The sequence below is a fragment of the Protopterus annectens genome, chromosome 5.part0 (assembly GCF_019279795.1).
Source record: "Protopterus annectens isolate FY-2018-M chromosome 5.part0, PAN1.0, whole genome shotgun sequence".
Taxonomy (NCBI): Eukaryota; Metazoa; Chordata; order Ceratodontiformes; family Protopteridae; genus Protopterus; species Protopterus annectens.
Genome location: NC_056735.1, coordinates 1,759,908,783 through 1,759,930,982, shown reverse-complemented (window position 1 = coordinate 1,759,930,982; position 22,200 = coordinate 1,759,908,783). Strand labels below are relative to the sequence as shown.

At 36.7% G+C, this 22,200-nt stretch overlaps 1 protein-coding gene across 3 annotated transcripts in view; it reads left to right on the top strand.

Moving 5' to 3' along the window:
* LOC122801881 (chloride intracellular channel protein 4-like) overlaps nt 1-22,200 on the top strand; it is a 406,749-nt gene that overhangs the window by 321,805 nt on the left and 62,744 nt on the right. For all 3 annotated transcript variants that reach the window (XM_044071556.1, XM_044071555.1, XM_044071557.1), the window contains one exon: nt 1,504-1,610. In XM_044071556.1, the coding sequence (XP_043927491.1) occupies nt 1,504-1,610 (107 nt within the window). The remainder of the gene's footprint in view (nt 1-1,503; nt 1,611-22,200) is intronic.

The following is a 22,200-nucleotide window of genomic DNA, read 5'->3' as shown; positions in this document are numbered from 1 at the left end:
AAGGCACATTCTTTGTGAAGTCACAGGTAGATTTCAGCTGCAGTTAGACCTTATACCAGTGATACAGATAACAGTGTACCATAAATGAGGGAGACTGCAGTTACATTTAATCCTATTAACAGTGTTCTAGATAGCAGAGCACAATAAATGAGAAAGATTACAGTTACAACAGTTACAGTTAGATATAATGACAGTGCTACGATTAGACCTAATAGCAGCAGTATAGATAGCATATCCATGGTGGTACAACAGTAGCGTTGTTACCTCACAGCAAGAGGTTCTCCTGTTCGATTCTCGCCTGGAGTGCCTTCTGTGTGGAGTCTGCATATCCTCCCCGTGGTCGAGTGGCCTCCGAAAGACATGCGTGAATGGGCGTGTCTTCGCTGAAGGTTGGGCATCGGGCTGGCAACTCGGCACCATAAAAAATTCACTGCCAATCATTAGCGGATCGGAGTTCCACTGTGGCAACCCTAACCAGGAAAAGCCAAAAAGACTAACAAGCAGCAGTACAGATAGCAGTGCACCATAAATGAGGGAAATTACAGTTACAGTAAGATATAATAGCAGCATTACAGATAGTTCTGCATTGGTCACATTTAGACATAATAGCTGTGTAACAGATTACAGTGCACCATAAATGAGCAACATTTCAGTTACAATTAGATATAATAACAGTGTTACAGATACATTACACCATAAATGAGGGAGAGTACAGCTACAGTTAGATCTAATAGCAGCACTACAGATAGCAGTGCACCATAAATGAGGGAGATTACATTTATACCTAATAACAACACTACAGATACCAGTACACCAAAAATGAGTGAGATTACATTACAGTTAGACCTAATAGTGTTACAGATAGCACTGCAGCCTAAATAAGAGATTACAGGTACAGTTACACATAATAACAGTGTTACAGATAACCGTGCAGCATAAATAAAGGAGATTACAGTTACAGTAAGACCTAATAGCAGCACTGCAGATAGTTGCACACCATTCACACTTAGACATAACAACTGTGAAACAGATTGCAGTGCACCATAAATGACCAACATTACAGTTACAATTAGATATAATAACAGTATTACAGATACATTATACCATAAGTGAGGGGGATTACAGCTAGATTAGATATAATAGCAGCACTACAGATAGCAGTGCACCATAAATAAGGGAGATTACATTAGACATAATAGTTGCACTACAGATAGTTATGCACCAGTCACATTTAGACCTAATAGCAATGATATAGATTGCATTGCCATAAATGAGGGAGATTACAGCTACAGTTAGACATAATAACAATAATCACTGTTATGAATTGCAGTGCACCATAAATGAGTGAGATTACAGTCCCTTTTAAACACAATGGTGCTGCAGATCACTGTCTTCAGAATTGCCCATCTGATGTGTGATTCCTAATAAAGCTGTGGAGTGAAGTTATTGTTTGGAAGCCTGTTACGGGTTATATTAATACACTATGCATCTTGAAATTCACAGGTACCCTAAGCTTGCACCTAAATATCCAGAATCTTATACTGCTGGCAGTGATGTGTTTTCCAAATTCTCTGCATACATAAAGAACACAAGGCAAGATACAAATGAAGGTAAGGCATTATGTTTCATATTTTGTCAGTACTGATTAACAGTAAAATGTTTGCTAGCTGGTAAGGAGTCCTTGCATTCAAGTCTTGTACTCAGAATGACAACTATAAGAAATAAACCCCTCTTTATATTTTTGGTGCGTTTGTTTAAATTTACTAGTTATTTTCAGTATGTTGTAGTTATCTTCATATAGGTGGTTCATACCTTTATCAAAGAAGGAATTATTACATATTAGTGAAGTAGTTCATTCTTTCAAAACTTAAAAAAAAAATAAAATAAAAATTGAAGTAAATTCAGCAGGAATACTTTTGCATTTTGATTTATAGTACGCTGACATGAATCTTCTGCTAGCTTGAATGAAGCACTGGAGGTAGTCTTTAATGTATAGCAATGCCAATTTTAAAAAGAATTGTTGTGTTGCACTATATTAGAGCTAAATCAATGACTGGTTCTGCTTTAGTCGTGTAGGAAAGGGAAGGAGAAGAAAACACAAGCAATAGAAACTGACATTAAACCTCCTGTCGCCACATAAGGATATGTATCGTAATAGACATGACAGAAAAGACAGGCTATACAATAGCACCATTCAGTTATGTGTAAAACTGTAGTCTTGTCGTCTTGTTACGCCAAAGTCATTTTATATGCAGAGTAAGACAATGAGAGCAAAACTCAAAAATGGTCTCAGCACAGCAGACAAATTCTTCAAAAGTCATATGATGCCCAGGGTGTCTTGTACACGATTCAGAAAGTGAAATAATCAGGATATTGTTAATGGTGCTCAGTGCACTGAAATATGAAGGGCTACAGCACAAAGATCAGACAACATGTGGCAATATTTTCGGCTGCAGTTTGTTTTTAATTCAGAATGTATTCAATTGGTATGGATACCACATACTGCAAGTTGCCTAGGATAACAAAGTTATAAAGATATGCATGCTAAAACTGCATCTACTGAGTGCTATATTCCTAGTCGGAAACCAAAACCCTGACTACTTTTAATATTGAAGGATAAATGACACTGGTTAAATGAAGGGAGGGTGTGTGATTTTCTTCGTGTTGATAGATACATGACAACAAATTCCCAAGCCAAATAATACTGGAGTATAGTTTATCAAAAAAGAATAATTTTATGCATAATAAACAATACTGAATTCTATTTGTCGACAACAAATTTGTTTGCGTAAAGAAATGTGTTGTAATGCATCAGAGATTATAATAGTTACAATTGCTCACTGCCATTCTGTCTTGTGTCTTTATTTCTCACTGCTTATGAGGCACAATTGCAAATATGGAAAAATGAATACTGCTATGCTGCACCAGCTAGGCATGAAGCATAGAGCACAGTGTTTTCCCAGACCATATTAATGCCGCTATTCTACTCAGCCAAACCACAATGCAGAAAACAATATAACAGATGTGTAGTTACTATTATATGTAGCCATTCACATCCATCTTAATTCCTCTGTGCAAGTCTAGTTTTTTTTTGATAATTAGGTATGAGGAACAGTTGAATGCCTGTTTTTTTGCTCCAAACTAGCCAATTCATTCATCATGGAGGGTAAGAGCCCAGTGTTACCAGTCTAGGCATGGACCCCCCCCCATCCCACCTGCTGCCTGACTAGTGAGCCTTACCAACCTATTCAATCCCTGGTTTGTGGTGTGAGTCAGGTGGCTATTAAATGTGCCAGTATGCAGATCCCCATGACTATTCTAACCTCCGCTTCCTTGTGGCTTATATGCTACACTGTCGGCTCTTGCCAGAAGGTGCATACATGATATCGCACATGATAAGTCTGCTGGCTGAGCAGTGACTAGCTTACAGCATGTACATGCTTGACTCCATGCTGCAGGCAGTACATTTGCACTTCTGCAGCTGTCACAAATGTAGCAAACCACAGTGCAACCACTCCCTGTAACCCAAGGATAACTATGGTGGCATTGAACTCTTAGTCCCATCCTTCCCACCCAGTCTTCCAGTGCTCATGCTGCTAGTCCATCACAGTGCATGTGGAGCACATCCTTCTTTGCCACACGGCCAGAGTTTGGCAGTCTAGTTGTTTTGACCAACTTAATTAGCCGTATGTAGAGTAGAGAACAGATATAACAGGCTGTGGCTACTTAGATTCAGAATACTGCTATGGATACTCACCAAACCTTCCCAGCACTACCTTAGCTGATAAACATTGCTGTGAATTGTGAATCATGTATAAGATAATATCCAGTGAGTTTTTATCTACTCTGCAGAGTCATAACTAAGTTTGGCTGAAGGGGTGACAGTGAGCTTCCACGTTCATTTAAGAAGACACAGATAATATTACACCTTCTTTAATTAATTTATTTAATAGATTAGTATGCTAGTAACTGCATCAAGGAGCTTATATAAACTCTCTGTTGCAGTTCACAGTTCTGTGGCTTCATTTATTTGGGGTCCTCACCTTTGGATTGAGGTAGGTTCTAGTCTGGTGACAGCATGGGACACTAGATGACCTAACTATGAATCTCCTGTACTGCACAGAGCCTAATTTTTGTGTGCTATAAACACAACAATGATTGTGTTGTATCAGGAAGGTGTACTTGAACTTCACAGAACACTTTGTAAAGCCTAACCAAACACACAAAGCACACACAGTGCGCACAATGGTTCTGAATCTTGCCCTGATTGTATAAAGTGTCAGCTGCCCTTGTCCCTTATTTCATTAATATTTCATTAGGCATTTGATGAATGGAGACTACCAGCAGACTGCCAAAACTTAATACTTAGGTATTTTAGAAATAATTTGCCATACTTTACTGAAAATAAATTGTTACTGTGAAATATTTGGACCAAGAAACATTTAGTAAAAAAATAGCTATAATGGCGTAGTTATTTGTTTAATTTTATTTTGAGACTAGACTAGACTTGTTTCTTGTAACAGTAGTAGAGACAATCTTCCAGAGTCCAGCATGATTGCAAATATGTTCCATGTGCATTTTATAGCTGACTGTCTCTATTTGGGTATGTCATCAGATCCATGTTGGACAGTTCACTTGTTTGGTTAAATAAATTTTGTGTAGGTCGGATCCATTTGTTAACTGCATCACATGTCTGCCATAGTAAATCTTCCTTCCCACCTTTTCATCTGAAGTGTTATAGAGAAAGGGCTGCCATCATACATCTCAGCTGTCCAGAATTTCACAGAATGTTCAGATTTTTGTCTTATATTTTTTGCTCTGTTACTTGTAAAAAGTGTGGTTTTCTGTCAAATGAGTGAGGATCAAAGTTACTAAATAATGAAAGACATTTGAGTTTCAAACTTCTTATCTTTCAGCAAAATGTATGCTAATATAAAATATGTTATTCTAGCAACTTTCTATGTTTGTAAAAGCAATATCTATCTATCTATCTATCTATCTATCTATCTATCTATCTATCTATCTATCTATCTATCTATCTGTATGTCTATCTATCTATCTATCTATCTATCTATCTATCTATCTATCTATCTATCCAATCTGTCCTTGAGATGGGACCCTTGCCCCCCAAAATATTTTTGGCTTTGTCCAGAATTCTTGCCCTAAGAAGTTGAGATGTATGGCTTGTAACGTGAAGGAGATGACTACATGATTGCCAAGGAAAGAGAGGGTCCTTTGGTGCTTTAGACTTAATAGCATTTTATTTACACAATAATTTTTTGCACCCTCTTTTTTTAATTCCATCTAATGAATGATACTTTTCATGTATTTGAAATGTTCTACCAAGAGTGTTACCATTAGGATTGAAAGGGGACTGACTTTTTTATTCTGTGTATTTTACTTTACTTATTGTATTTGTTTTGTCTTTTCTTTCTTTTTTGATTATTGTTTGTTGAGGAAGAGTACTTGATTGCCTATGTGATAGCTAATTCTTTGATTTCTCATCCATGACAGAGAGAGAGAGAGAGAGAGAGAGAGAGAGAGAGAAAATGCCTTACTGGTTTATGAACTTAACTATGTACTACATAAAGACAGCATTATAAATTATTACCTAAGGATAATTGAAGCATTCTACAATCGTGTCCTATTACTAATGTGTTCATGTATTACAAAGCTGAACCCATGGCTGTCATAGACTCTGGCAGTTCTTGGTTGCCTTACCATATTTATCTGCACAATATAATTTGCAGTAAATGTGTAGTACTCACTATGGCATACATTACAACAATTTTACCAATTAGTAGGTGCTTCCATGCAATAATTGTATTCTAAGAACCTGCTTTGATTGATAATTCAGTTTTCTTCCTTTATTTCTTATTGAGAAAAAAAAAAACAGAATGTAGAGGACAGGCTACTTAGTGAGTTATAGTCTAATGTTCGCATGAGTATTGAGTAAACAGGTTAGCTCTCAAGTTTATATAATATAAACTTAGAGATAAAGAAGTCTGATATGTAGAGACAAGATTCTGTACAGTCTGTATCAAACCTGGTCTTTAACAGATACATAATGCCTTGTTAGTCTTTAGTATAAAAATGAACTGAAATGTTTGCCTCAGATGCATACACCCTTTATTTCTGCCTTAACTTATTTAACATTGTATTGCTAACATTGTTAATTAGTTGAGGGATATTTCTAAACAAGGTACTCTTCTAATTTGTTGGAGTATTATTTGGGCATTAATAGATGTTATTACAGTTTATAAATACTATAATGTATCCTAACTCCTTTTTTAGAAAGCAGAGTAAAACAGTTTTCAAAAAGTGCAGTGCCTGTTTAATGTACAACGAAATAGCAGAATTCAATATATTAATGGTCTGAAGGATGGCAGCTGACTATTAAATTTGTAATATATTTAAAAAATAAAATAAAATCTGATGGGTGCTGTCATCAGTTCCCTTAGTGATGTGGACATCCTCCAAGAGGGTCTTTACCAAACAAATGACTGGTGCCAGAAACATGGCCTCAAACTGAATGCCAAAAAATGCATCATCATCATCATCATCCCCTTTGGGGGAGAGTGATGTCCTCGCAAATTATCACATTAATAACAAGGTCCTAAGCACGCAGTCAGTCATGAGGGACTTGGGCACCCAGGTTGATAGCAAACTGACTTTTGTCTACCATATTGCCTCCTTGTATGAAAAGCTTTCTACATGGCCCACCTCATTAGTAAGGGTATCTCATCCAGGGCAAGGAGGTCATAACATCCCTGTATTCTTCCCTTATAAGACCCATTATTTAATACAATTCCCCTTTCAGCATGTACCTCACAAAGCACATGGAGCAGCTGGAGAGACCACAGAGGTTCCTCACCAGGAGAATCCATGGCCTCAAACATCTACCCTACTCAGACAGGCTAAAAGCTAAAAGCCCTGTCCCTCTACTCAGTCTCATACAGACTCCTCAGAGGTAACCTCTGTCTGGCATACAAAGCAGTCTCAGACCCCACCTTGAAGGGACTGCTGCATATCCACAAGTCTAGCTCCACTTGAGTAACCCGCACCATGACCTCAACCTGGTCTGTGACATCAATAGGACTTGTTGGCAGGACAAATTTGTGTCCCAGAGACTCCCCCTTCTGTGGAATGGACTCCCTTTCCATGTCAAGCAGAGCACTTCATTAACCTTTTTTAAGTGCAACCTGGATAACTGGATTGAGAACAAAAAATACACCCATGGGATTCCACCTGTGTCCCAGCTGGACAGGGGCATCAGATGCCGACTTGTCGGAACATGGGCTAAATTCCCATGGTTAGGCTTGTAATGGCCTTGGGACCAATAGCCTAGTAACTTCCTATGATCCTATAATCCTATGGTAACTGCAAAGCCCTCTCTTTTTTATCCTTCAGAGGTTGATAAGCTCTCTCTTTTTTTATCTTTCAGAGGTAATGCTTATGCCATGCTGTGGACCTGACAGGGAAAATGTGATCACAGGGGCAGATGACTGCCTAAAAATGGAAGGAAGTTGAAAGATTTCCCCAGTACTCAAAAATCTGGATGAAGTAAATTCTGTTACTCCACCTATTACAAATAATGGACCAAATAAACAGCTAGTGACTAATGTATCAGAAGATAATGTGCTAATATGCAGCTTTTGTTTTACTGCTAGTTTATGGCTAATGACAACCATATTCTATTAGACAATAATAGTTCAGATGTGACTATTGAACATGTACATCAAAGGCAGTCCAAAGAGATTGGGTAGAGAATGAAAGTCTTATAAAAAAGCACTAAGAGAAATAATATAATGTTAGGAGCCTAACACATCTTTGTATGAAAGAAAAAACAAGAAACATCCAAAAAATATCTTTGGGTTAGAAACTCCATAGCTGAGCCCAGGATCATTGTTGTCACCCCCTCTTATTCCATTTTTATATGGAGTTGGGATGTCACATCAGCATTAGTCAATGTGACCACATCACCTGTAGCCAGTGTGTATGCCACTGGCTAGCCCTGATATTGAAGAGCTCTAAAAGGTAGTCCTCTCAAAACAGACTCTGGACTAGAGAAGGCAGCAAAGGAAAAGGATACTGAAATGGTCATCACTGGTAATTCAGTAGTTAAATGTTTACAAGGATAATGGAAACCATTGATGTCTATCTCATTACTGCAACATGACTTCCAAGTGCATTAATACATATCATTAGAGATGTAGTTAAGAAGTTGCATTCGTCAATGAAATATGGTAGGGTAATTGTTCACACTGGAGTGAATGATCTACAATGGAAGGCACTCAATCTGGAAAAGAAAACTTAGGGAGCCTGCATATTACAGTTTGTGGATAATATGCTTGCGTCTTCTACAGTGAAATGTTTCCTCCACTGTGCTGAGAACCACATTTTCTCTTTATGGCTGTTAAATATAACTGCCAGTTGTGGAGGTACAGTTTTCTCCAACAGAAAGTAGGGTGTTTACTTTCTAGGAAGAGATGATCGGACAATCAAAACTTCACCCATGATATCCTCTTTTCTCATCTTGGTATTAAATGTTATTTAAATGCTATCAAAAGATTTGATCTGCATTTTTTATCTATACTATGGCCATCACTAAATATGACATGACCTATTCAGGAAGCTATAATGTATAACCATCTAGTGATAGATGTCTGAGAAATAAATGTAAAAATGGCCTCTGACTCTCTATCTTACCCCATCTCCATCCTAATCAACCACTCCATACAGGAATCCTGTATTTCCAAACTCTGGAAAGTATCATATATTATTCCTCTTTATAAAGGGGATAACTCCTATGACTTCTCAAACTATTGACCCATTGCCATCTTATGCCCTGTATCTAAAATTCTAGAGAAATGCATCCATTTGCAAGTCATGAAATTCCTGAACACACATCAGCTCCTCTCTACTACACAACATAGCTTCTGCCCTCATCACAGCACAACCACTGCCCTTCTTTCATTCTCTAATCTAGTTAACCTTCACAGGAACGACAAGAAATATACATCAGCCATTTTCTTGGACCTCTCAAAGGCATTTGACATGGTCTCTCACTCCATTCTGCTAGATTCTCTAGCCTCACTATCTTTCATCCCATCTACCATAGCCTGGTTCAGAAGCTACCTATCTGACAAGCAACAATCTGTCCAATGGCAGGGAGCACTATCCTTCCAACTTCCAACTACCATAGGAGTCCCACAAGTAATACTGGGCCCACTTCTCTTTTCTATTTTCACAAACAACATGAATAGCTTTTCCCAGCATGGCACACTTATTCAATATGCAGATGATTCAACCCTGATCTGCACTGCCTCATCTCCCACCATTCTACAGCAACTTACCCAGGAAACCTTTAACTCTGTAGAAAAATGGATCTCAGGTATCCAACTAATCCTGAACCCCAATAAGACAAAACGACTACTATTTTCCCTAACAGATCAAAAGCTCTTCTCTCCTTTTCCATCATCTCTAAAAGTGGCACTACCGTCTCCCCTTCTGACCACACCAAACTTCTTGGTATTGAAATTGACAACAATCTTCACTTTGATATCCACATCTCACAAACCATCAAATTGGTTTACAAAAAAATGGGTGCACTATATAGGCACAAAAACTCTCTCACACCAAGCAAGAGTCATCCTTGCCCAGAATCACCTCCTGTTCACACTACTGTACACAGCAACTATTTTCACCGATATTAGAAAAACTAACCTAAACAAGCTAGAATTCTGTTACAATAAGATAACCAAGTTTGCTACAAACTCCAGTTACAGAACACATCACTGTGCTGTACTAAAATAACTAAAATGGCTGGAGTTACCACAACTACTTAACTACCACCAGCTAGTTACTGCATATAACATCCTTAAGTACCCTGAAAACCTCCCCATCTATATTCAATCTTCGTACCCATTACACTGCAAATCGGCATCTCTGATCTAGTGACAAATCTCTCCTCTGCATCTCCAGGGCAAACAATACTGCAGGCAAAGCGCTGTTTTCCCACACCGTTGCTAAAAACTGGACTTCCCTCCCCCATTCTCTGACCACTGCCTCTACCACCCCACAGTTCAAAAACTCCCTCAAATCACATCTACTAAACACCTGATTATGTCCTTGTATCACTTAACCTTTACTCTACCATCTCCCCCCTTCTTTTTCCAACTTCGAAGCTACTCACTTTAACCCTCTACAGTATTAAACCCGGCCAATAACTCTGGCTATTAGTTGCTACTTCTCATAGCGGGCGATTTCTCCTCTTTTTGTCACAATCATTATATACCTGCACATTAAATGGAATTCCTGACTGTTTCTCCTGGAAAATGTCTTTTTCCAATTTATTTTATATATTTTTAGTCTTTGTCTAGCAAAATGTCTAACTCCATGTTGTATTATTTAAATGACCTTTGCATAACACTGTATAAATTTGTTTCTCTTGTTTTTCTTGTTTTTGTTTTGTAACAATGTTTCGGTGCTTTTCTCCCCGGGCCTCCTCTGTAAATGGACCTGGTCAAGTTAATACAAGTAAAATAAAGTAAAATAAATAAATAAATGTAGTGAAATTTGCACTGTTCTCTATCAAAACTGTATTGGCATCTTCATTGAGATACAGTTACATACACATGCATTTTGCCATTCAGAATCCAGACACTCAGAAGGGCACTGTCAGAGGCTCAGAATGTAGAAAGGGGTAAATTAACTGGTATTAAGGCTACAAATGTGTGAGTGCTGGCTAGTTACGGCTAGGGTTAGGGTTAGGGTTAGAGTAAGGGTTGGGTAAGGGGATAGGGTTAGCATCTTGCATATTTGCTGGTGCGTATTTCTGTGTCTAACTCTGTCTTTTGTATCTCTAGTATTATAGAAAGGGTTTTTCTGAGGTGCAGGGTTAGGGTTAGGCACAGGGTTAGGTTAATATGCATTAGGAAGGTGGTGTGGAGGGAATTCATGTTAGTGTATTCTTAGTGTAAATTGATCAGTGAAGTAGAGTGACTGCTTTTGTTATAAATTTAATGTGTATTATGAGCATCTGTATGATGAAATGTCAGTATTTTGGTGTCAATATTTTGAGTATCTAGAATTTGAATTATACTAACGTGTGTATATATATTTATGGTTCTACTTCAGTTTATCGAATTAACATAACACCGACACTGAAAACATTGAGACGAGACCATCAGACATTCAGAAGAATGATAATTTACAAAATTGGAACTTACAAGATCAAAATATTTATATGTGCTCCATGACTGTTAGTTCTATAAATAAACAGTCTCCCTGCATCATTTCATACTATGTACCAGCATAACACTATGGCAGATGTTACGTGTCATGCATCCAGCAAGTACATGCAGAGAGGTAGATGCAGGGAGTCTGTTTATTTATAGAACTAACACAGTCATGGAGCAACAAATATATATATTTCAATCTTGTAAGTTTTGATTTTGCAAACTATCATTCTTCTGAATGTTTGATATTCTTGTCTCAAAGTTTTCAGTTTCGGTGTAATGTTAATTCGATAAACTGAAGTAGATCCATATTTATATATATTCACACACACACACACACACACACACACACACACACACACACACACACACACACACACACACACATTTATTTTATTTATTTATTTACATTTGGTAACCGTGTAGTGTCTGGGTAAAAACAAAACCCGTTTTTAGTGGAGATCTGGGGAGAAAAGCTCCCAAAAATGTATGTTTACAATATTTATACTTAGATATTGCTAGTTACAGTATTTCAAAGATTTCTATGAAAGTTTATCTAAAAATATAATACAGTATAAAGTCAAGTTAATACAAGTTAAAAAAGTCTTTAAAAGTCACACCTCAATCCAGAAAAAAGTCAAATAGGAATATCAACAAAACAACAATAAAATCAAACAATATTGAGTTACTTAGGGGGAAAAACACAGTAGACGGGGAGTTTGTTTGCTTAGCCAGGGATAGTACAGGAGCATAGCCAGTGATTGGAGAAATAATTTGTGAGGAGCTGTTTGAAACTATGGGTATTAGTTATAGATAGCAAATGTTGGGGAAGGGAATTCCAAGTTTTGGCTATGGAGCAGCCGTATAAAGAATCAAGATAAACGTTGTGGGTTTTGACAACTTTGAGAACGTTTTTTTCAACAGACCTAAGTGCGATAAGGTTGGAATAGGGTTGTATGAGTTTAGATAAGGCTAGGCAATAGTCGGGGTTATGAATAACAGAGTGAGCTACTATTAGTTGCTTTAGGACTAGTAAGTTTGGGAGTTCAATCCAGTTTAGTTTTTGTAGGGCTGTATAATGGTGAGCGCTATGGGGAAGGTTAGTGGCAAATTTGGCGATTTTATTATAGCAAGATTTTAGGCTATTCAGATCAGATTTATGAAGGTTTGTGAAGACTTGTGAACAACAGAGAAGGGTGGAGAGTAGCTGAGTTCTGGCCATAGCCATTCTAGCATGGTTAGAAATATATGGTTTAGCCCTGTAGAGAGCATCTAATTTTGTGTGGACTTTTTTGATTGTTAAAGTGATATATCTGTCAAATTTTAGGTTACAGTCTAGGCAGGGCCGGCCTTAGCCGAAATGGCACCCTAGGTGAAGTAGTGCTCTGGCGCCCCTTAAGCCCCACCCACATCACACTCATGAAACACCCCTATTTGAGCCACACCCACTGGGTCATTCCCCAAGAAAGTCACTCCAGTCATTTTCTTAAATTATTTAAATGCATAGGAAGAAAAATATACCTTGTAATGTAGTTAAACTGCAGCTACCTTTGCATATGTATTTTCTACTTGAAATACCAGAGCCAGATCATGGTCAAATAGGGTTCTAGGAAGGGTAATAGACCGCCACCCAAGAGCAGCCCCTCCTGCAGCAACCCCCAGCAGCAGCTCCCTCCTCAGCCATTCCAGTATTCCATTATTTGGTTATCTCACCAGTTACCATGCATATGTTCTATTATTTGCTTCTACAATTATTAGAGATATTGAAATAAAATAGCACAAACACAGATAGCCATTTGCTAAACAAACAATACAGTCTCACAATGAAAACAGACTTAGCATGAGTAGTAAACTTGTCTACCCTTGAAACTCACATTCATTGAAACAGCATGAAAACCCATATTCATAGAAATGCATCTGGTTGGTGGAAAATTAAGTTTACCTTTGGGCTGTTTTCAAAACAGACTCCTAGCATACATTTTTTTAGGGCCATGCATACATGTATTTATTCTTTAATTCACTTTCCTGATTGTATTGAATTATATTCCTTGTATAATACAGCACCACTTGTTAGAATAAGTTTTAAATTTGTAGTTTTAAACATTCTTTTAATAAGCTATGAAACAAAATTTAAGTTGTAGCAAGAAAAGGACAAACCAAAAATAAATATTTATGTTTTAACTGATTGTGTCAGGGAAGCATTGTTCCGTGTTTTTATAACAAAGCTGTATAATGAGGTTCATTTACCCATGCCTCACAAAATACAGTTCTTGTCTGAAATACATTTTCACAGTTGTAATGTCTGAAATAATTCTATCAGAGAAAATCAGAAATATTTCTACTAGAGAAAATCAATTTTGAAACTTATATTTTGGTATGTCAACAAATGCCCAACGCAAACACATATTCAAGCATGTATGCATGTATAAGATAGGTATATCGATATACAAATAATAAATACACACACAATCTGACAGAATGGGGGGACAAAAGACCAAAATAGGGACATATTTTAAATATTGCTCTTATAAACTTTGAAAGTTGCTAGAATAATTGGATGTCTTAGTGTGTGTTTTTCTGAAGAATATGAAGTCTGAAACACAAATGTATATAATTATTTAGTAACTTCAGTCCCCAGATCATCCCACTGATTTGCTAAAAAAAAATTACAAATTTTATGAGGAACAGACCAAAAATATGAGGCAAAAATCTGGACATTCAGTGAAAATCTGGACAGTTGAGAGGTATGTTTCCTTTCCCTTTCTTGTCGTACTTTTATTACAATCCTGAGATTTTTCCGTAGTTTTCCACATCTCCTATATTTAAATGAAGTCAATAACAGTCTACTTAACTGTACAGATATTTATCCGAATGAGAATAGTGTTGTCTGATATCTATATATAAATTATTTGTCTGTTACAAGCTAAGTTAAACGTCATGCTTTCTGGTCTGTGGAGCTTTTCTCCTTGGTCCACCGATGAAAATGAGTTTGTTTTAGGCATACCTCTTAACTGTCCATATTTTTTGCTTAATTTCCAGATTTCTGCTATGCATTTTTTGGTCTGTTCTTCCTAAAAATTTATTAAATTTTAAAAAAATATATTTCTTTTGCACAGATTAACTGTGTATGCAGGAAATTCCCAGTCTTTGTCAGTTGAGCTAATTTATTTCCTTTATCCTGCAACTGCTGTTGAATTTCCTTTGATGTTGCATGGTCTTTCTGACATTCTTTAGAAAGCTGTTCTGCTGAATTTGAAACTCCTATGCACTTTTGAAAAGATGTGTGTATAACTTGTCTAAGCTTCCTGAACTCATTGTGACTGTCTTTTAGAAGTTTATTACATTTCTTTGTAACAAAATGTACTCGAGTTTCTATCAGTAACTGATTTGACTGTTGTTGCAACTCTGAAATAAACCTTTTACATCTGGTGACAGAACATAACTGTCTAACATTTGAATATAATGTCAACATATTAACTTTTCTTGTTTCTTTACCTTTACAATTTTTGTCTGTACAGTCTAACCTTTGGATAATGTCATGCACTGTATTTTTATTTGGATAATGTCATGCACTGTATTTTTATGACATTGTACACACAATAAACATTTTTATACCACACATGATTTTATTTCAGATACCAGTCAAATATTATAATCCATTTGCATAATGCCTTACTATCAAATTGCAATCCATTTGCATAATGCCTTACTATTAACTTGCCCTAATAAGGTTTTACATTTGCTAATATGCTGTATATACATTTATTCTGTTATTATTACCTCTATGGCATTCATACTGTATGTAACACAGAATAATTTTCTTACCAGTCAACAGACAGGCAGATGGCCAAGCTGCTTTACTGTAGATGGTTGAAAAGTTTCTGTAGTCACTTGTGAAGTTGGTACAGCAAAACTGGCAGATTCAGTCTAACAACTTCGTCTTGTACCTTTTTTGGAGACTTTATGGAACTGCTCCACCTTCCTGCAATGCAGTCTCACTGGATTTAGACGTCTATTAAACTGTATTGCTACAAACTGTTGAAAATTGTAGAAATCTGAAGTACTTCACATAAACATTACTGTGCTTTTACAGGAGTGACATTACCCATTCACTCCCCCTGTTTTTGGATACAGGCTAGGAACGTTGTCAAAGGATCACCATTGAAAAATTTTATTGAGCTGCTCTGCTCTCTGCTGCTTGCTTGCTGTTTGCTGTGGGATTTGAAGTCTTCTTAAGACACACAGTCTTGCTGTGCTGTTTACTGCTGAATCAGAGACACATCATGACTCTATCTGTAGTCTGTTTAAAGCACCAAGCCTTTCAAATTGCACACTGATAAAGAAATATATTTTGCAGCTATAAGCACAGTTACAGATAACTTATTTTATAACAAACCACACGTAGTCTGTCAAATTTGTAGCATATATTTACAAAGTTTTCCTTCATTACAGATATGAATGATGACTTCTACAAAATACCTCTCTCTGTCCTTCTCTCACATAACTGAATTACTACAATAGCTATATACAGAGCTAGTCACGCACACAAGAGATTGGTATTTCCTCCTGGTATATTTTTCTGGCCTTCTATGGGAAGTCACATAATGTCTGTTTTTAGACTTTTCTATTGTCCTTTTGTGATTTAAGCACTTTTGCTGATGTGAGGATGCCATTCTGAAAGGAAACATCTGTATAAGCTGTTCCTACTGGAAAAACATCACGTATTGCTGAATTTATAAAAAAAGGATGTCTGTTAATAGATATTTGTTCTGCAAACATGAGAAAATCATATAATCCTTGCTTTCCAATATTGCTTTGTTAGGCTTTTCTTTTTGATGCTGTGAAGAGAAGCCTGTCTGTTATACATATAGTATGAATGCACATTTTACATTGCTAAACTCTATACATATATTCAAGCAAACTTTTTATTCTATGCTTTATCTTTCAGCATATTTATATTCATAATATCTAACACTGTTCTCTATCAAAACTGTATTGGCATCTTCACTGAGATACAGTTACATACACATGCATTTTGCCATTCAGAATCCAGGCACTCAGAAGGGCACTGTCAGAGGCTCAGAATGTAGAAAGGGGTAAATTAACTGGTATTAAGGCTACAAATGTGTGAGTGCTGGCTAGTTACGGCTAGGGTTAGGGTTAGGGTTAGGGTTAGAGTAAGGGCTGGGTAAGGGGTTAGGGTTAGCATCTTGCATATTTGCTGGTGCGTATTTCTGTGTCTAACTCTGTCTTTTGTATCTCTAGTATTATAGAAAGGGTTTTTCTGAGGTGCAGGGTTAGGGTTAGGCACAGGGTTAGGTTAATATGCATTAGGAAGGTGGTGTGGAGGGAATTCATGTTAGTGTATTCTTAGTGTAAATTGATCAGTGAAGTAGAGTGACTGCTTTTGTTATAAATGTAATGTGTATTATGTCTGTATTTTGAGCATCTGTATGATGAAATGTCAGTATTTTGGTGTCAATATTTTGTGTATCTAGAATTTGAATTATACTAACGTGTGTATATATATTTATGGTTCTACTTCAGTTTATTGAATTAACATAACACCAACACTGAAAACATTGAGACGAGACCATCAGACATTCAGAAGAATGATAATTTACAAAATCGGAACTTACAAGATCAAAATATTTATATGTGCTCCATGACTGTTAGTTCTATAAATAAACAGTCTCCCTGCATCATTTCATACTACGTACCAGCATAACACTATGGCGGATGTTACGTGTCATGCATCCAGCAAGTACATGCAGAGAGGTAGATACAGGGAGTCTGTTTATTTATAGAACTAACACAGTCATGGAGCAACAAATATATATATTTCAATCTTGTAAGTTTTGATTTTGCAAACTATCATTCTTCTGAATGTTTGATATTCTTGTCTCAAAGTTTTCAGTTTCGGTGTAATGTTAATTCGATAAACTGAAGTAGATCCATATTTATATATATTCACACACACACACACACACACACACACACACACACACACACACACACACACACACACACACACACACACATTTATTTTATTTATTTATTTACATTTGGTAACCGTGTAGTGTCTGGGTAAAAACAAAACCCGTTTTTAGTGGAGATCTGGGGAGAAAAGCTCCCAAAAATGTATGTTTACAATATTTATACTTAGATATTGCTAGTTACAGTATTTCAAAGATTTCTATGAAAGTTTATCTAAAAATATAGTACAGTATAAAATCAAGTTAATACAAGTTAAAAAAGTCTTTAAAAGTCACACCTCAATCCAGAAAAAAGTCAAATAGGAATATCAGCAAAACAACAATAAAATCAAACAATATTGAGTTACTTAGGGGGAAAAACACAGTAGACGGGGAGTTTGTTTGCTTAGCCAGGGATAGTACAGGAGCATAGCCAGTGATTGGAGAAATAATTTGTGAGGAGCTGTTTGAAACTATGGGTATTAGTTATAGATAGGAAATGTTGGGGAAGGGAATTCCAAGTTTTGGCTATGGATCAGCTGTATAAAGAATCAAGATAAACGTTGTGGGTTTTGACAACTTTGAGAAAGTTTTTTTCAACAGACCTAAGTGCGATAAGGTTGGAATAGGGTTGTATGAGGTTAGATAAGGCTAGGCAATAGTCGGGGTTATGAATAACAGAGTGAGCTACTATTAGTTGCTTTAGGACTAGTAAGTTTGGGAGTTCAATCCAGTTTAGTTTTTGTAGGGCTGTATAATGGTGAGCGCTATGGGGAAGGTTAGTGGCAAATTTGGCGATTTTATTATAGCAAAATTTTAGGCTATTCAGATCAGATTTATGAAGGTTTGTGAAGACGTGTGAACAACAGAGAAGGGTGGAGAGTAGCTGAGTTCTGGCCATAGCTATTCTAGCATGGTTAGAAATATATGCTTTAGCCCTGTAGAGAGCATCTAATTTTGTGTGGACTTTTTTGATTGTTAAAGTGATATATCTGTCAAATTTTAGGTTACTGTCTAGGCAGGGCCGGCCTTAGCCGAAATGGCACCCTAGGTGAAGTAGTGCTCTGGCGCCCCTTAAGCCCCACCCACACCACACTCATGAAACACCCCTATTTGAGCCACACTCACTGGGTCATTCCCCAAGAAAGTCACTCCAGTCATTTCCTTAAATTATTTAAATGCATAGGAAGAAAAATATACCTTGTAATGTAGTTAAACTGCAGCTACCTTTGCATATGTATTTTCTACTTGAAATACCAGAGCCAGATCATGGTCAAATAGGGTTCTAGGAAGGGTAATAGACCGCCACCCAAGAGCAGCCCCTCCTGCAGCAACCCCCAGCAGCTCCCTCCTCAGCCATTCCGGTATTCCATTATTTGGTTATCTCACCAGTTACCATGCATATGTTCTGTTATTTGCTTCTACAATTATTAGAGATATTGAAATAAAATAGCACAAACACAGATAGCCATTTGCTAAACAAACAATACAGTCTCACAATGAAAACAGACTTAGCATGAGTAGTAAACTTGTCTACCCTTGAAACTCACATTCATTGAAACAGCATGAAAACCCACATTCATAGAAATGCATCTGGTTGGTGGAAAATTAAGTTTACCTTTGGGCTGTTTTCAAAACAGTCTCCTAGCATACATTTTTTTAGGGCCATGCATACATGTATTTATTCTTTAATTCACTTTCCTGATTGTATTGAATTATATTCCTTGTATAATACAGCACCACTTGTTAGAATAAGTTTTAAATTTGTAGTTTTAAACATTCTTTTAATAAGCTATGAAAAAAAATTTAAGTTGTAGCAAGAAAAGGACAAACCAAAAATAAATATTTATGTTTTAACTGATTCTGTCAGTGAAGCATTGTTCCGTGTTTTTATAACAAAGCTGTATAATGAGGTTCATTTACCCATGCCTCACAAAATACAGTTCTTGTCTGAAATACATTTTCACAGTTGTAATGTCTGAAATAATTCTATTAGAGAAAATCAGAAATATTTCTACTAGAGAAAATCAATTTTGAAACTTATATTTTGGTATGTCAACAAATGCCCAACACAAACACATATTCAAGCATGTATGCATGTATAAGATAGGTATATCGATATACAAATAATAAATACACACGCAATCTGACAGAATGGGGGGACAAAAGACCAAAATAGGGACATATTTTAAATATTGCTGTTATAAACTTTGAAAGTTACTAGAATAATTGGATGTCTTAGTGTGTATTTTTCTGAAGAATATGAAGTCTGAAACACAAATGTATATAATTATTTAGTAACTTCAGTCCTCAGATCATCCCACTGATTTGCTAAAAAAAAATTACAAATTTTATGAGGAACAGACCAAAAATATGAGGCAAAAATCTGGACATTCAGTGAAAATCTGGACAGTTGCGAGGTATGTTTCCTTTCCCTTTCTTGTCGTACTTTTATTACAATCCTGAGATTTTTCCGTAGTTTTCCACATCTCCTATATTTAAATGAAGTCAATAACAGTCTACTTAACTGTACAGATATTTATCCGAATGAGAATAGTGTTGTCTGATATCTATATATAAATTATTTGTCTGTTACAAGCTAAGTTAAACGTCATGCTTTCTGGTCTGTGGAGCTTTTCTCCTTGGTCCACCGATGAAAACGAGTTTGTTTTAGGCATACCTCTTAACTGTCCATATTTTTTGCTTAATTTCCAGATTTCTGCTATATATTTTTTGGTCTGTTCTTCCTAAAAGTTGTGGTTTTCTGACAAAATACTGAGGATTGAAGTTACTAAATAATGACACACATTTGAGTTTTGGACTTCACGGCCTTCAGAAAATGCATACTAACACAAAACCTGTTTATTCTAGCAACTTTCAAAGTTTGTAAGAGCTATATTTAAATCTGTCCCTCCCTATTTTAGGTCATTGTGCCCCTCATTATGTCAGACTTTGTCCAGATTTCTTGATCTAAGAGGTTGAGAGGTATTCCTAGGACTTTTCCAGTCAATAAATGCAAGTAAGTGCATAAATCATAAATTGATAAGCAATCAAACAAACATGTTAAAAATCTGTCTGACTGTGTATGTGTGAGAGAGGGATTAACTATTTTTGATGCCACATAATATATTTTCCATTTTTTCCACAATGAGAAGATCCCGGTGCAAACTATTCCCTCATCACCTCTGTACCGTCCTTAAGAACCCCAAGGCATGGCTACGAAACTTGACACTGAAGTTACTACTTAAGGCGCAATTTAAAAGACAACACAAATTAAAGGATTGCATATGCACGACATTTTTCATAGCAGTATAAGAATAATGAAGTATGGTTTGTGTACTTAGCACATGTTTGCATCACACTGGTCAAAACATATAAGCAATGTAGCAAACCAAGATAAAACAGGGAAGCGGGAAGTATCCCAACAGCAAAGGGTGGGGGTTACCAAGGAGGAGTGCTCTATGCAGGAAGTAAATAAGAAATTGAAGTCTTTACAGTATCAGTGCGTGCAGTGTAGTTCATGATTCCCGAAGTCCTGATTCTTAGGGATTCGGGTACTGCTTGTCAGTAGTAAAAATAGGAAAACATTGGGGACATAGCTATCAACGTGTTGACTATATTCTTGCTTGTTGTGGTGGTGTTTATTTTATTGCCATCAATGTTTGGAATATCTTTGGGGATTACAGAAACATACATGAAAATCCTTGTGAACAGTCTGGAAGTAAGTCCTATAGATGCAGAATAGAAGTAAACTTTTAAGTAATTTAGGTCACGTTTTCCAAAACAAAACTTCTTTCAATGCTGGAGTTGTAGTTTCTGATTATTACATATTACAATCTAACCACATTTAGAAAATCTATATTTCCATCTTGCAGCGTTTGCTTTATCTTTTCAATGGTGGGTTTTCTTTTGTTGCAGATCTGTGCTTGAAAGGGATAGAGTAGCTACAGACCCAAAGAATTGTGCTCAGTTGTTTTATGAGACATTTTTTTCAGGGCTGTTAACAGTTACACCTTATATTAAAACAAGAGTCTAGATTTCTGATTAATTCACTTTTGCGACTGCAGTCTGACATCTGCTGCCTTTGATTAGAAAATTGTGCAATTAAGGAGATACACCGGATTGTCAATTCTGGTAGTAGTAAAGGTCATTTTCATTTTCTTTGGAACTACTTTTGTTGGCATTTAAGCTACTTTCAGTCTGGGTTGTTTTGGATGAACTGGAGTATTTTCTTCTCTTAACATTGTTTGTGGTAGTTTGTGATCAGTTTTTCTAAGTGTCGTTGTTGGCAGGGCAGTTCAAAGATCAAAAAGTTGTACGGATCTGTAACTTGGTCTTTTGCTTACATTATGGTGTCATTGGCTAACCTAGTAAGATGCATATATGGGACGATGGGATGAAATGCCATTTTTTAGGTACACACATGCATACCTCTCAACTGTCCCTGATTTTTTTTTTCTTTTTTTTTTTTAAAGCGTCCTGGCCAACCTGCAGCTGTAAGTGGGAGAGCGCTCACCCCCTCCCCCATGGTTCCGACTTCTGGTTACACTTCAGCAGGGCGCCAAGAAGAGTGCAAACTTTGTTAATTAAAATAAATACTTACATAAAAAATACATACAAAACTGCGCCCTTTAAGAGGCTGGTCTGTATGGCGCCCTAGACGGTCACCTAGTTCGCCTATGCCTAAGGCTGGCCGTGTGTCTAGGGTACCTCCAAGGAGTTTAGTATATTCGGCAGGTTTTATTTTTGTACCATTAGATGCAAAGATAGAGAGATACTTTTGTTGGTTTTTATTGGAGGAATTCGAGAATATCATACATTTGGTCTTGTTTGGGTTTAAAATCAGTTGGTGGTTTGAGAGGTATTTTTCAGTGTTACTAAGGGCAATCTGAGACTTTATTTGGAGTTCAGTTATGGAGAGGTTAGAGCAAATAAGAGAAGCATCATCTGCAAATTGAATGATAGTGGCAGGTGATGCTGCAGTA